General features: G+C 35.3%; 1 protein-coding gene across 4 annotated transcripts in view; it reads right to left on the bottom strand.

Moving 5' to 3' along the window:
- Positions 1 to 331: 331 nt before the first annotated feature.
- The window catches only part of shf (Src homology 2 domain containing F), a 114,178-nt gene continuing 98,072 nt past the window's right edge, over positions 332 to 16,437 (bottom strand). For all 4 annotated transcript variants that reach the window (XM_088920309.1, XM_088920312.1, XM_088920308.1 and 1 more), the window contains 3 exons: positions 16,040 to 16,211; positions 15,205 to 15,324; positions 332 to 7,595 (listed from right to left, as the gene is read on the bottom strand). In XM_088920309.1, the coding sequence (XP_088776435.1) occupies positions 7,409 to 7,595; positions 15,205 to 15,324; positions 16,040 to 16,211 (479 nt within the window). In that variant the 3' untranslated portion in view covers positions 332 to 7,408. The remainder of the gene's footprint in view (positions 7,596 to 15,204; positions 15,325 to 16,039; positions 16,212 to 16,437) is intronic.

Consider the following 16,437-nt stretch of genomic DNA (forward strand, 5'->3'; position numbering starts at 1 on the left):
TTATTGGTTTTAATAAGTGTTTATATAAAATTATAATTATATAAAAGTTTTAAACCTAGCAAAATGATGACTTTAAGGACAAATATTATTGTGCGATTTCTAGATGTCATACAGTACATGTTTTATGAATACAGGCTCATAGGAACTACAGTGGCATTTAAACCTTTTATTAAAAGCCATTTTTTCATGTCCATGGCTTGTCATGTGACATAAAAACAATATTGAAAGAGTTAAACTGAGCATAGGCTACAAGACACCATTCAATAAGTTACATAGGAACAGCTCTTCCAACATAAACCATGGGAGACAAGATGACAAAAGAAATCAAGAATTTTACTTCAGACTCATAAACTCTACTTTATTTCCATACAATAATCATTGCATCTTATGGTCCATGTCCCGTACAATACATTCAGTATATACATTTGGCGAAGAGGGACTGTATGGATATGTTCGATTAGTGCATACATGAAAATGCAATCACACTCACACACCACTCATTCCCAAGTGTGCACCCATTCAGCCATTATGCAACTGCACACTTTTAAACACTCAAAGCTTCTGAAAGTACAATTGTGAATTCACAAGAAAGAATTACAAAAATGCTACTCATTCTGATTTCTAAAGCTCCCTCCCTGGTATGTATTTCACCCAGTAAAGTCTGCTAATATACAGTGAATCATACACCAGGTAAAATCCTGAGAAGTCTGTATTGACCTCTCTTTAGTTTTAATGGCAGTTTATTCAGGATTGCTTCCTAGAGAGGACAGAAAAAGCAAACACTCTTTTCTTCCTTTCTGCTGGAAGATATAAATGGGGTCACATAAGCTCATAGCACTGTCCATCAACTATTCGTATTTTCAGATTGTATGTATTTTAAAAATATTTTCCTTAATCTTCACATAGATGTGAAGCATGATTTAGATGGCATACAAACACATCTGGTTTTCAGGCAACATGGGTGATACAGGAGTAACTGGAAACAAATGACCCAGATTAGTTCACAAAGTGCATTATGTATGATTACATCTAGTGCCTTTCGGGGTATAAAAGATGAACCAATTTTTCATGACCCTACACAAAATTTCAATAGAAAATGTTTTATCTTTTCTGTCCCAATAATGAAAATAATTTATTATAGGACACAAACATTTCTTGAACTGCATCCTTCATCCTTGCTTATGCAAACTAACTTTTGAAAGTTATTCTTCCACTGACAAATTAATGGATCTGCAGTCTATGTGTAACCAACAGAATGCATGAGGTTTGTAGTGATGTACAGTATATATTGTAGAAAACAAAATTAACAAGGATGTCAACTCCATGAGAATGTTAACTTAAATAGAGAGCATTTTACTGTTCAAAACAGTACCATTTCAGTACCAAGTTTTTTTTTTACAGTTTGCTGTTCCGTTCATTCTCCTTCCTTAAGACTCAGACAAGATCTGACCTTGCTAGCTGACTGCTGTATATAAATCATAAAAAGCACTTCTCTACTGCTAAATTAATTCTAATGTTCCTAAACAAGTCATGACTTTTCTATCACAATGTTTTAAACTATGAACAGCAGGTGAAAATCAGTGGATGTCAAAGATTCCATTTACCTTTCCATCAGCACAGTCTCATGACTCACTGTGCCCACAGCCTCTCCATCTGTACTTATTGTAGACTCTTCACATTTAAAGCAGTTCACATTAAAGCATGTACATTGCACCTCTACAGATAGAGTCAAAAAAGCTTGGACTGATTTCATAATTAGAGCTGTTCAGTTTCATTTCGTTTTTACCCTTTTCTACAGGCAAAATGTTACAGCACTCAAACATAGTGTAACAGGTAACACTTCAAAATTAAAGTAAAGTGAAATCACAAAGCCACTATTTCTTGCATTAGCTTAGAAATTAGGGTATATATATAAATCTAATGTATTCTTCGTCAAATAGTTGAGATAATCTTCCATATGTCCCAACATACAATTGGCAGATTATATCACTATATGCTGACACAATTTTGTGCTGGTATCTGCTTGTATGTAGAGATGCATACAGTGTCTCCAGCATGCATAATTTACACAATTTATGCAAATACTGATTTTCTACATCCAGTCCGATAGCTACATATAAAAGAAATTTCTGTCCACTGCTACAGTAGTGAATACTTTAACCATGTCATAAGTTTTCAGCCCCATGTTTATGGCAGTTGCCTATGCTTTAATTATAGGTGAAGATAAATCATGTAAAGAATAATAAGACCCTAAGTTTTATGATACTGAATAATATTTTTCCTTGATAAAGGTTACAAATATCTTCATGTAAGGCAGAGAGCGGTAACTGATTGATTTGGATTTGTTTGGATTCAAATTAAACAGTATTGTTGTTTTAAAACGTTAATTACCTAAAAAGAGAAATGGTCTTTAACTTACTGGGATTACTCCAGTAAACATCTGACCTTAACAGCTTTCTCCTTTTGGCATTCCAGTGCTGTCCTGTGGAGAACATCTTTCCATTGGCAAGATCTTTTCTACATAGTTAAAGAAAAAGAATAATGTGCAAACTACTGTGTAATGAGCAAATATGCCTTTCCCCAGAAGGCTTTTATTTCTCATTTAAATTGCTTTCCCTATTATTCTTTAACCGCATTATAAATCTTGAAGATCAGCTCAACCAATCACGACCTGAGGAGAGTATTCATTAACTCTGTGGGCCGATGCTTGCTGTGTATAGAAGCTTCAGACTAACTGCAGTCTGACACACATAAGAGAGTTGCAAACCCTTCTTTTTAAAGCCTGTTTCTTGGTACGTCGCGGTTTGGTAGGTTTTATCCTTGGGATATCATACAATTATTGTTGCTCTCTGCTTTAACTGGCTTTGTTATTGCAAACTGGCCTCAATGGCTGCTTATATAAACAACAATTCCTGTCCTTAACACTAAAACGAGCACAGAATTTCTCCTCAAGAATACATTAAAAGGAGCAATGCCATCTGTGTCCTGGAAGTGCCACCAGAGATGCAGACTGTTTTACTTTTCCTTAGAGTAGAAACTAGCCAACACTAAATGAGCACATCTCCAGCTACTGCTACAAGCCAAAAGTTGCATGGGTGTCTCATTACAACTACCTCACTGGCAATGAGAAGAGTGAGGGGCTTCACTACTACTCCCCATCACTGAGAGGACTCGAGACAATTTCCTGAACCTAAACGATAAAATATAAATTAACAGCAGTATTCTGAAACAAGTATAAACTCGGTGATTATACCAGATCAAGTTGTATGATAGGAAATGGGGTTTAAAAACAATCTGCTTTTTTGTTTCAAGTGGGATTTAAAAAAAAAAGCCATTTAAATACGTGGTGCGGAGAACAGAGATAGTGTCCATTTACACAGTTCCTATGGGGAACAAGGGTATTCAAGCAGTTTTTTTGCATAATTACTGTTTCACTGCCGATTCCTTGGTCAAGTGTTGCCTTTAACTACCCTGAGGCTATACAAGAATTAGGCCATTGAGGCTGTAACTAATCAAGACAAGGCTGGAGTTCTCTTCAAGGGCAGGAAAAATCTGAATCGTACTGCAGTGCAGGGTGTAGTACTGCTTTCCTGTACAGCCCCCTCCACCTTTGAATAAAAAGCACAATGACAATGAAAATAAACCCAACACTGCTATTTAGGTTCCAACAACTTGAAACTAATTTCCTGTAAACTTGCTCCATAATCATGTCATTTAAAATGAAAGAAAAAGAAAGTTATTTCATTAGGCCTTTCTTTGCTCAATTTACTATGCAGATTAAGGATTAACCAAATCCTCGTCATACTAAAATTGAGTTGGGCAATAACATTAATAACTACACCTACAGCCCTGTTTATCAGAGCTATTTTAATAGTGTAATTTTGTTTTTTTTTAATCATGTGGAGAATTACATATAAAAACAGCATTGTGTAAATTAGTGCTAGAAAAAAGTCAATATTTGTAATTCCATTGTACCTACTGATCCAAAAATGGCTGAATGAGATTGATTTTCTGAGGTAGACATTGCAGGTAAATTTAATTCATCCACTTCAAAGTGGTTCCAATTCAATGGTTTAGAAGTTAATTTCACTCATTAAAAAGGATCTTTACCTAGCTTATCTTTAAAAACAGGGAAGAACTATAAAGGCAACAAATGCATCTTTTTTTAGAAAACAGCTTTTCACTAGCTAAATTCAAGTAGCCGTGGTTAAAATGGTAACGTGTTTTAAAGTGGACTCCTTCACATTTACCTCCTCAGATGGTGAGATCATATTAATGGTCATGTTGCCACTTAATATAGGTATGCAGTATTAAGTGCAATTTATTCCTTTGAAAATTCATCATGTTTTTGTAAGCAAAGAGCTTATTTAAAACATCACCATTCTATCTTTTAGCCTTTAGAATTAATGATTTATGTAGACTAGCAATATTTAATGTCCTTTACAAGTATAATTCATGCCAGCAGAAACTTACCCCACCTTTAGCCTTACATTATGTAGTAGACCACTTAGCTAAAGTAATTAAAAGAATTTAAGTGTACAAGACTGAATTGTACTCAAAATAAATTAATTAGGGGATAACTGCTTTAATCCGGCAGATGGGTGTGAATGTTGTATAAATCTATTTAGGAGCATTCATGTCAAGCAGACCCTTGACAGCTAAAAAACAATATAAAAAATGTCCCAGCAGGCAAATATTTAAACTGCAATACTCATTCTTAAAACTCTCCAATACTTTTGGCATAAGGGTATAATCTTAAAAATCATTGCTCTATTATCTTTTCAAACAGTGAATTTTAAAAGCCATATTTTTATTTAACAGATTCGTACACAAACAAAGTCCAGTAGCATTATTATGAATATTTTTAAAGTTTTGATAACCCCTGAATTATACTCTGTACCACGTAAAAAGCACGGGCTCTCAGAAATTTGAAAGATCACTAATGTCATCATATCTTCTAGAGGAATTTAATACTGTATGCAAATCTGATGAAAGCTGCTTTGAAATGTCGATGTATTTAATTATAAAGAACCTTTTAAAAGGGCAGCATTCTAACATCCTTGTTAACTCACCAAATTTCCAATTCAAATTTAACTACTGAAGGCAAACATAATTCTAAGGACTTTTCACAAAATGTACATGTGTGAAAAATCTTGCTGTAACCACTCACATAAGCAAAAGAAAAATACAAAAATAAATCACATTAAATTTTTAATAACGTAACGTTTATTCATCATACCTGAAACCACTGCTTCAGATTAAATGTACTGTAGAATAAATGTAGAAATATTTACTACTAGCCAATGCTTGCTGTTAACTTTTTTTTCCAAACAGGTACAGTATATACCAAATAAACTCTTGATTTCACAACTAATTTCTTCACAAAGTGGGATAACTAGCCTCAGAAAATGGTGTCACTTCTTGATTTTTCTGGTAATGTGTGTAGCAGAAAGGGGTGTAACAGACAGATTTGAACAGGAAGAAATCTTTTTGTCATAGACAGCATGGGACTTTCTAATCTAGTTCTGTACTTTAGAAGTTACATAAACTGTTCAACACAAATATTGAAGACTTCATACAGCCCCAAATTAATCATTAATGAAATGTAACCAAACAAAATAGTGCAGTGGAGCTCCAGGACCAGGACTGGTTACAGACGTTCAGAGGAAATTCTTGAAATGACCTTCATGTCAATCACGAAGTTGACATCACTACAACTGTATTGAATCTGCCTTGCAATACAGTTAAAAGGCACTTTCACTTGTGAATTTAAACCACCAGGAAACATGCACAGTGAAACTTCTTAATACACTAAAAAGCACTTTGTTCAGTTTAAAAGGATGAAAAGACAAATCAAATTCAATAACTAGCAACCTGGGGTGACTGTGGTTTTGTTTTGGATTTGTAATCTCTAGTTTAGATTCAAATGTCACCAAATAGGTTGCATTTATGACTAAGTGGTTATCATAACACTATCCTTGTTATCTGTTCTAATTTTCAAGTTTTGCCCAGAGACAGTTTAGGACTGTATTGCAGAGGGTCCTTACAACTGAGGTACATAATTTACAGTATATTTATTCAGCTAGTTGCAGAGGAACAGCATTTCCCCAAACAATGAACAATTTCCCCAGATCAAGGACTCTCTACGAGTGAGATTTCAAACATGAAAGAAGCAGTTAAGGAACTCAGAATCTCTCCTGTAACATTTCATGAAAAATGTTACATTATACCTATATTATAATTGTTTTCTCATTTTGTTACCACTTCCCAAGTCCAAAACTGATGTCCACAACACTGAAGCACTCACAAATAGTGTTCTACTGAAGTAAAACCTGTTCCATGTTTGAAGAAAGGAATAACAAGCTGTTAAAATGAGAAAAGGTTAAAAGCAACTGCAATGGTACATGTCAAACTGAAAAGGGGTCTTAAATTTTTAATTGCAGATGGAGAAAAAAAAATTGTGAGGAAAAATGAAACATATGAATCCAGAAACATTTGTGATATCCTGAGGTCAAATTGTTAACCATATGGTTTGAAATACCATCAAAGTTGTTCATTTAAAATTACCAATGTGTCTCATTAAAGGCTTCGTTCAGTTCCTTTCATTAAATACCACACATTACACTTCAGTGCAAAACAGTTGCTACATCTGTCTTTACTCACTGAGCCAGTGTCAATTAAGTTTATAGTCTCTAATCATTCTGTGTAGAATAAGCATTACCAACAATACAGATTTGCAAGTGTGGTGTGGGTAATTTCCAAAATAAAGGAAGAATTCAGTACGTTGAGAATTTTATGCACCTCAGCGAAAACCAACCTCCATCAAGCACAAGGTATCCTCAATATAGTTTTCTTTACTATCCCTCTCACTGCAGAACATGTTAATTTAGGAAGGTATTCTAAAGGCCAAAAAGGAATGCATGAGAGACAGATCTTGTTGACACTGCAGTAGGCAAAGGACACTGAATACTTCACCCGTCCAATCAGTGAGTACTACCGAATAAACGCATCACTGTCATTAACCAGTAATGAACAACACTACCTGCCTATCTGCTTCTTGGCTGACATTAAGATAGAAAGAAAGTTATTTTATTCACAATTATCATCATTGATATTATTAATAATTTATGCACACACCTCCACGCACACACACCCCATCAATAACAAAAAATGCAAAAATAATACAGGCAACTAAAGAAACTAGTCTGGTTTACTAGTTACCTCTTCACCAGACTGGTGTCTGTTAGTTCCTGCAGATTTTATGATTGGGTGAAGTAATGGGAAACTCCACAGATCCAGACAGTCCCAGGAAAAATGACCTTTTAGTTGTTGAGAGGAAGTGACATTCAGTGGCAGGCTCTATATCTGCTGCCCTCTAGTGGTGGCCCTCTCCTTTGCAGGAACTGCGCTATAGCGTCCTAATCGCCACAGGGTAGAGCAGGGACATGTGCTCAGCCCCCTTGATTGGCAACTTTCGACTTGAGTAGAAGTGAATTATCTCAGGTACACTGTCAAAAGGAGAGCTGTTCTGTCCAAGGATGTACTTGTTCTCTTTGGTTCTTGACAGTTTCATGTGCATGAAGCCCTGGTTACTCCTGTGAAAGAAACACAAAGAAGAGTTAGTAAATTGAGTGAGTCATGGCTTCTTAACACAAACACAATTAAAAACCAGGCCCAAGATTATTTTGTGGCGTTTTACCCAAAGCACAATGATGCTAGCTGAGATTAAAGTATTTGAGCTTCCCAGTGTAGTATCAGTCATACCAGATCAGTATGACTAAATGGAAAAGGTTCTTATATGCACATCTAATTTATTTGGGGGTCATTCATGCTCTACTGGACTCCGCATATGCTTTTAATACAGTAGTATCTTTCATAGCCACCTTATTAAAATTTGTAAAATTTGTTTGTCAAACCACCCATTTGTGGTCAAATCAAGCACTGTTTCTGCAATACAATAAGTATCCAAACATCATTAACTTAGGTTGCTTATTCTACAGCTGACTTGAGAGGATCATATGGAAACAAAGTAGGTCACTGCCATGGTGGGTTGGGAAATAAGATTAAAAATAATTTCTATTACTTTAGTACTACTCTGACGTGAAATTTAAAGAAAAATCGCAAATTATTGAATATTTTAAGTGGCAGACAACATCATTTATGCTGTATGTGCAACAAAATACTGGGAGTCATATAAAATTATTTGACACCCAAAGGAGGCTCCACAGCAAAAACGTTGCGTTTCCTTTCTTCTCTTTTCAGCATGGAATAAACCCATTACTTGTTCCTTAAAATTATTTATGCTTCATAGGTGCATTTATGCCTCACATATATGAGCAAATGCTTATTAGATCACTTCCTCAGATACATGGTGCAAGTTATCCCCTTTAAAATTGAAAAATTACAGCAAGTAAACCACAACGAACTACTGAGACCTGTCTAAAATAAGAAATACTGTCACAGGATTGTTTAAACTGCTAATACTAAACCAAGCCCTGACTCTATTACATAACTAGCTAATCATAAACATGTAGATGTTTTATCACACTTAATCCACACACAATTCTTGAAGATCTAATAAAAGGTAATGCTTGCTATGCTGCAAAAATTGGTTTAACAGAGTTAAAGCTGCCTAGATCTGCTACAATACCAACATTCCACAAGCATTCCTGCATTTTAAGATGCACTGACACAGGAAGAGCACATTACAATCATCCTATTTCAGAGAAATTAAGGAAAAGGCAGAGTTGCTTATTATTTTCATGAACAAATAATTTACTGAACTGAAACCAATACAATGTTAATTTCTGAGACAACAAACAAATGGATTTCGGAAAGGGAATATGTCACTTTGCGCTGTGCTCATTCTGGAAGCGCATCTGTAGCAGGCATGCTGTCAGTCCCCTGTGATTAATGTTTGGTCTGACAGCCCTGTCCTGCAATGAGAGATAAACATCGAAGACAGCAGGGCAGCAGTGCTACACAGACCAACACAAAACAGTTGGGAAGAGAGAGCTGGAAGCTTGGGCAAAGTGTTGATAGTCTGCTGTCAATCCCTTATCATACTCTGTCACATGACTTACTGACTTGCACACGGTAAATACAGTGACTCAGCTCCCTCTGTACTATATTTGTCATCTCTAATTTCTCCTTTCTTCCAGTTTCATGTCTTTACCATATTTGCTTTTGTGGCTTTTTGTTTTTGCTTAGATTGTTTGGCACAATAAAAGTTCAAGGTTAATCTTGAATGGTTTTAAATCAAAACTATAACACATTTTAACAAAGCTGCATTTCACAATCAACCATTAAAATAAGACATCTGTTTGAAGGTGTGTCAATAGAACTTTTTAAATTCAAAGAGAAGATTTTAAGGTTGCTACAGTTAAAAAGCCTGTCAACAGAACCGTTCTAGCTTTGTCATTGAGAAAACTAGTGTTTCGAGACCCAGGGGGCGTAATGTTAACACTTGGATGCAGAAAAATCTAATTAGTATGTCATTTCAGATATGTTGCTTTGCACCCAAAGTTTATAAAATAGAAGCTGGCAGTGCAGTTGGAGGATTAAACACAAACTTTGCTACTAGATTAAATGAAATCCTTCTTCCAAATTTATAATTACACTCAATTTTATCATCTGTTTTATGAGGAGTCTGTAGTAGAAATACTGTGAAATGAAAGGGGTGGGATCTGCTTTTGATTTACAATAACACATTTACAGTAAGATATTCACAAAGGTCATGTTATGATACACAATACAAAACAAGCAACAAAGTGACTATTTTAAACTCTTCATCATGTCCTCTGCCTTGTCCATTATTATATTCTACACTTGAAATTTTAAAAAAAATGACAATAATGAGAAAAAGACAGTTGGATACTACCAGCAAATACCATGTGAGACTGTTGCCGCAGATTTTAAGAGATGCAAGTCCTCAACTTTGCTGTGCTGCCTACACTAATTCACTTCGTTTAGCCTTTTTTCTGTTGCTTGCATAATTTAAAATGGCAGTTAATTTAAGGGTGTACAATCTCATTTCCGTTTGTGATCCAAGTCTGAGCCCCTGCATATCCTGATATTAAATATGAAATCAAAAGTCTATTAGCTTCCTGCTCTCTCCAATGAAGCAGATAAATAGACTTATTCAAATAATTCTTAGCTCATACAACGTTTTGATTGGTGACTTCAATTACTGATACTCAACAAATCACAAAACGATAAATGCTAAAAAATCCTTTTATATATTTTATGTAACTGTCAATTTCTTAAGATGTTGTATTTCAAGCCACATCTCACAGTGTTGTGACAAATTGACCATGGACTTTTTAAAGAAATTAGGGATAAATGGTAAAAGCACAGATTAGGATAAGACTAGTTATTCCTTTGAGCACAGTGTAGTCCATTGCTAAGATGTGAAATGTGCTTTTTATTATCCAGACAATACTTGGCTCCAAACTCAGCCACCGGACAAGAAGAAAACCGACAAAAAATGTTATTGTAAAGCCAACAGTGACATTGAAAAAATTTCAGAATTCAGATTCTGACATGGGAGTCACTGTTCATACATCAACAAGATCTGTTCCCTACATAAAGCTGACCTGTAAGGGTAAAAATAAGACTTTAAAAAGACTCATACAAGCTATACTGCAGATGTGGCATGAGGTTGTATGGTCAGATTAGACAAATTCAAGTTTTTCATCTAAATGCAGAGCTTTACATCTGGAGCAAGTATAGTACATCACCCAACAGTCAGACCATCTCGACTATAAAGCATGGTACGATGGTAGCATCTTGTTATAGAGATGCTTCTCATCAGCAGGGCATAGGAGGCTTGTCAGGACTGACAGGAAAATGGATGGCGCACAATATAGGCAAATCCTAGAGGAAAACCTGCTTGACTCACTCAAGAATCTAAAACTGGAAAATCACATTTCAGCCTGACAATAACCTAAAGCACAAAACTAAAGCCACACTGAAGGGGTCTGACGAGAAGAAAGTAAACATCCTTGAGTTGACTTAAATCCAATAGAAAATTAATTATGTTATTTGGAAATGTCAGTCAGAATGAAATTTCAACAAGCCGAAGCAAGAAGAATTAACAAAATTACACCATACCAGTGCACAATCTGGAGACCTATCCAAAAATACTTACAGTACATCAGTAGGTGCCGCAAAAGGTAGTGACTTAAGAGGCTAAATGCTTATACAAAGTGAAATATTCTGATTGCATATCTTCCCAGATTTTGCTAAAAAATCAACTTCCTTCACACTTACAAGTGTTTGATTGATGTTTTGAATAAACAATGTTAATTTGAGAACAATTATATACATTGCTTGAAATTTATCAAAAAGTAACACTGGAATGGAGTGAATACTTTTGCAAGGCACTATAATCTTTGTCCAAGCCCTACTGAACATTGCAAGTGGAATAACTTTTTATATTCTTAAATATTATATAAATATATTTGCCGGTATATATTTGACCATGTCTACTGTAAGAAAATTCAACCTTTTGTCTATATATTTACCCACAGCAAGAAAGTCTGGCCTCTGTGGTACAACTGCACACCTAGTGACAAAAACTAATGCAAAAAAGTTCTGGAGCATTAGATTTATAATTTATTCATAAATGAAAATGTAATTCTCTTTCTAAAAAGAAAATACAAATACGTGCTATTTCTAATATTTTTGTATAAATGCACATTTTAGAGCTGTAGCGACATTAAAGAAAGGACAGAAAATCATATAACCTATAAAATGAGCACAAGGAACACAATAAAAGTATTTAAATATTTTCAATGGTGTATATTGTTCCTATAAAATACGTCAAATTGCTGAACAGACCTGTAAATTTCACAACTACCACATTCCTTTACATTCTTAAACAGTGATTTAAAGCCAGCCACAACCCGCTATTATTAAAATTGTGATGGGGATTTTAAACTTTCAATAAAAGTTCCCTTTCTATAACTTTACTTATTTTCCTGTTCTGCAGCTCTTACAGAGAAGTTTCAATTTCACATTATTTTAAAAAGAACATTCATGTATCAGATTAGTGGCAGTAGTTGGTTTCTTATTAATGAGCTTGTTCTATCACCATTAATTTGCTACTGGCTACTTTAATCTTGAGAAAAAGCAGTTTAAGACTATTATTTTGAATTTCCAGAATGTGCAGATAGACATAAGAAGCTAACTAGGTCCATAGGTTTTCCATAGGTTTTCATGCACAAACTGTTTGCTGGTTTGTCTGTGGGGAGCAAATAGCAGCTTTGCCTAGTTGCTTCAGTTCACAAAGAAAATATATATTTTTAAGCCTTGGGGAACACAGATAAGCTCCTGCTATAAGCTCTGCTTGTCGTTTTAAATCTCTCAACCAATCCCCACACATACAGCTTTGAGCTACATAAGAGATTTGTTCTTCTGTACTGATTAGCAGGGGACAGTCTACTGTGTGCCAGGCAGATGACAGTACAAAGGGTCACACCTGTAACCTACACCAATATGAAAAATCCACCCGCACACCACTGCCCATATGTGCTGCTGAGAAAACTAATAATCATTTAATATTTACATATATGACCATCACTGGGGTATGCTTAACTGAGGATTCTGCTTTGTGAAGTCTGTTTATCATCCATATCCAACAGTGCAAGAAAAACAACAACCCGGGTCTGCAAATTGTTAATAGAAATGTCATTTACAGTTTTCCTTACTATTGCAAGGAGCATAAATCTCCTTGATAAGAATTAATTCTTATCAAGACGTATAGCAAAATAACACTTTCTTTCTTTTATTTCTTATGTCCTAGTTTTACTCTTGCATTGTTCCAGCTTTTATATTACTTACATAAAGCCATAGTAATTATTTTATTTACATAGACATCTGAACATTATTCATACCAGGTCAGACTTCTTCTAAGAGTGGACCAAACTCTACTTATTTTGTAGCTTTCTTAATGGAAATTTGGCACAAAAGAAACTAATCTTCTACCCAATCTTCTACCTAAGAAGAAATCTTCTATCCAAATGCTAGATGAGCTCACACCATTAATACAAAGGTCCATTGTTATTCAAATACATTGGCATTAGAGTCATTTCAGGCAGTTTTCACTATGCAATTTACCATGATTAGCTTTGTCTTCTGTAGCTCTTTTTTCCCTTCTTTTAATATCTTTTTAATGATACCTTTGGTAAAAGCAGGACTGCTATGACAGTTTTCTAAAGATGCTTGTGAAACACCAGGACTTAGGTCTTTAGGATGTTTCATTAATCAGGGTGCCTGATCTAAAATATTTCTCAAGAAATTGATGTTCAATTATAAAAGGTTATTATGAAATTCAAAGCTTCTGAGCTTTCATTTTTTAAAATAATGAGAATTGTGAACATGTTGTGCAATTAGGTTCAGTAATTTTTAAAGGACTATGACATGGACTTTCTAACATCTACATGCAAGGACATAAGATTCACAAAAAGAAAAAGGGCATAGCATACCAAGGCACATTCCAATTCATTATAGTAGGCTCTGAATGTGACTTCAAGTAATTTATCACAGAAAGGTAACAGAACCAAATGGACATCAGATCCATTCATCTTCATTTCTTAAGTCATAGTTCATATAAATCTATATACAAATATCCTTAAGATTGCTATGTCAATGACAGTATATCTAATTATCTTAGGAAACTGTGCATGCTACTTCACAGTCTAAGTCCTCACCAGCATTTGAAAACATGAACATTGCTGTGTTATTAGTCCAGGTACAATACACAACTTAAAACATTTAAAATGTAAAATTGACATCTCAGTCTTTGAATGACAGTAATTTTCTATAGTTTTATTTAAAATACTTTATCCTTTTCTGAGCTTCAATATAGTATGCTCCAATACTGATTCTTAGTTATTAAAATACAAATCCCTTGAGAAGTGTTAGTCCCCATTACATAAACGTTGACTATAAACTTAACACCAACAAAATAATGAAAATCATTCAAATGCATGGTATTACAACTTATAAAATCTAACTTCACCTTCTCCAAGTTCACCTGAAGTGCAAAGTGAATCCTAATTATATCTGTAGTGAGAAAACAGAAGAAGCCTAAATCTTGGGTTAGTGAGAATAAATTGCTTTGGATAGCATGGTCTCTTCGCCAGCTGTCAAAGTCTTAAAGTGAAAGATATGCATCTGTACCTGCCAATCCTGCCTTTTGAAATTTAAAGTTAAATTTTACTTAATGAACTTCTTCAATGATAGTATAAAATAAACTACGCATCAAAATTAATTTCCCATACACAGGGCTATAGACCAATGGCTTACAAATAATGTGAGATTGAAGTGTGAAGTTTGCAATTTTTGAAGATTTATAACAAAGTTTAAAAGATACCAAACTGCTGTGTTTACATTTTTTATTCCTGGCTGCTAATTGACCTTAGTCTTTGACAAAACCCAGCAATATTCCCAGTTATCTGATCAGTTAAAAGAAATATGAATGACAAGGAACAGTTCAGAAAACAAAACAAAATGGAAGTCGGCCTAGAACCATGAAGGCTCTTAAGAGACATGAGCAATGTCTTCAAAAAGCTAATGATGACTTATGAAGTTCAACATGAACATCTCTTTTCACAACATATCCTAGGCAGGAGCAATACCCCGGAAACTGAAGTGAAAGGAAATTCTAATAGACTAGCAGCATGAGGAGAATGGACTAATTACCAACAAAAGGCTGTATACAGAGATTCACTGTAAATCCTCTAACCTAAGGATTTATGTTTTAATACTAAAACTGGTTATTTAAAAAAAATAGAGGAATATAAAAGTATCTGCTGTGATGGACAGGGTTGCCATGCAGAGTGTACTCCCACCTTGCATTATATGCTCTTGGAAAGACTGCAGGCTGCCGTGACCCTTATCAGGAATAATCTGATGGAAAGGATTATTGCCTGGATGAAAAAATATAAATGCCTGCACAACTGTCAAACTGTACATCGTGTTACCAATACATATTGTTCACAGACTTGAATGTGGAACACAAACTTAATATTTTTTCAATTTCACAAATGCACAGTTGTAAAATTGCGTCTGTTTTGAATAATTTGAATAAGAACTAATTTTTGCTCATTACGACACTTTGTTGTGGCATTAACCATACACACTCCATAAAGAAAAGGCTGAAGTGAAAGAGAAGGCACGCTGAGCACGGCAGAAGCTTACTTGAGGGAGAGAGAATAGTCGTTCTTGCTGGTTTCACTGTTTCTCACCAGGTAGCTGGCCTCCTTGCACAGACGCAAAAGGTTCTCCGCATCTGTCCTGCTGATGGCGCCATGGTACCAACTGCAGCAGTGGAGAGAGAAGCAAATCACTCAGGAGCGAACTTGAGTTATTCAGAACCTGGACTGGAGAAAATGGGTGAAGACAAATAACTATCTGAAAGAGAAGATGTAAAACACTATTAAGTTGAAAAGAAACGGTAAATAGCACTTAAGAAACAGAGAAGCGGCAGGTCTAGAAAGGATCAAATGGAGTTTGACATCAGACATCCATTTACTGATTTCTGAACGTTCAGGAAATTTCTAAAGTTCAATTTTCGTGTCGTTAATGGGATTTCCCTGGTGATTTCAGAACCTTTTGACAACTGTTTTTTCAAGATGGCAGAATGGGATGAAAATGAGCAATTTACTTTAGGATTAGAATACAAGCTTTGAACAAAATCCATTCACCAATACTCTCAGAACTGTTGGGCTTTGCAAACAGAGTCTTATGCAAACTATGTTAATAGATTGTGGAAAAGAGACAGGACTGCTAAGCAGTTCATAAGCTGGAGAGAATTTTTATGAATTTGTGATGTCTTGTAAAGAAATAAAACAGAACATGATTACTTTAAATAAACAGAAGAATCACACCAAGGTGTAAAACAAAAAAGAAAGCAGAATCAAGTATACAAATTGAACATTTGGTAGACCACAAAAGCCTGGCCAAAAATGGATACCATTCTACTTCTGTGAAACATGAAATTGCCTTGTATAACAAAGTAGGAGGAAGCACTTACAACTGGCTCTCAAGGGGAAGGGTGGGGTCGATGCGCTCTCCCAGGGAAGTGCCATGGTCCAGGGAGCCCAGCTTCGTACTCACCAGGCACCCACTTGAGTGCCGCTGAGGTGGGCGTGCCTTGCAGTCCTTGGTTGGTGACACGCGAGACTTCTCAACACCATCAAATTGAACTGGTGGAGCAGACAGACACGGTGTTCAGGAAGGCTAACATAGGTGAGCCTAACTGACCCCTTTCATACCATTGCTTCAGCTAGTAATTTCAGGAGAAATGATAGCAATCTTCCTCGATTTCAAAAAGGACACAGTCTTCACAAGCCATAAGAATTTATTAGATGATCTATTCTTTTAAGGAAGAATGCATCAGTACTTGGAGGCCTCCCTGTCGATTGTACAATA

This window comes from Atractosteus spatula, chromosome 7 (assembly GCF_055471065.1).
Source record: "Atractosteus spatula isolate fAtrSpa1 chromosome 7, fAtrSpa1.hap1, whole genome shotgun sequence".
Classification (NCBI taxonomy): domain Eukaryota; kingdom Metazoa; phylum Chordata; class Actinopteri; order Semionotiformes; family Lepisosteidae; genus Atractosteus; species Atractosteus spatula.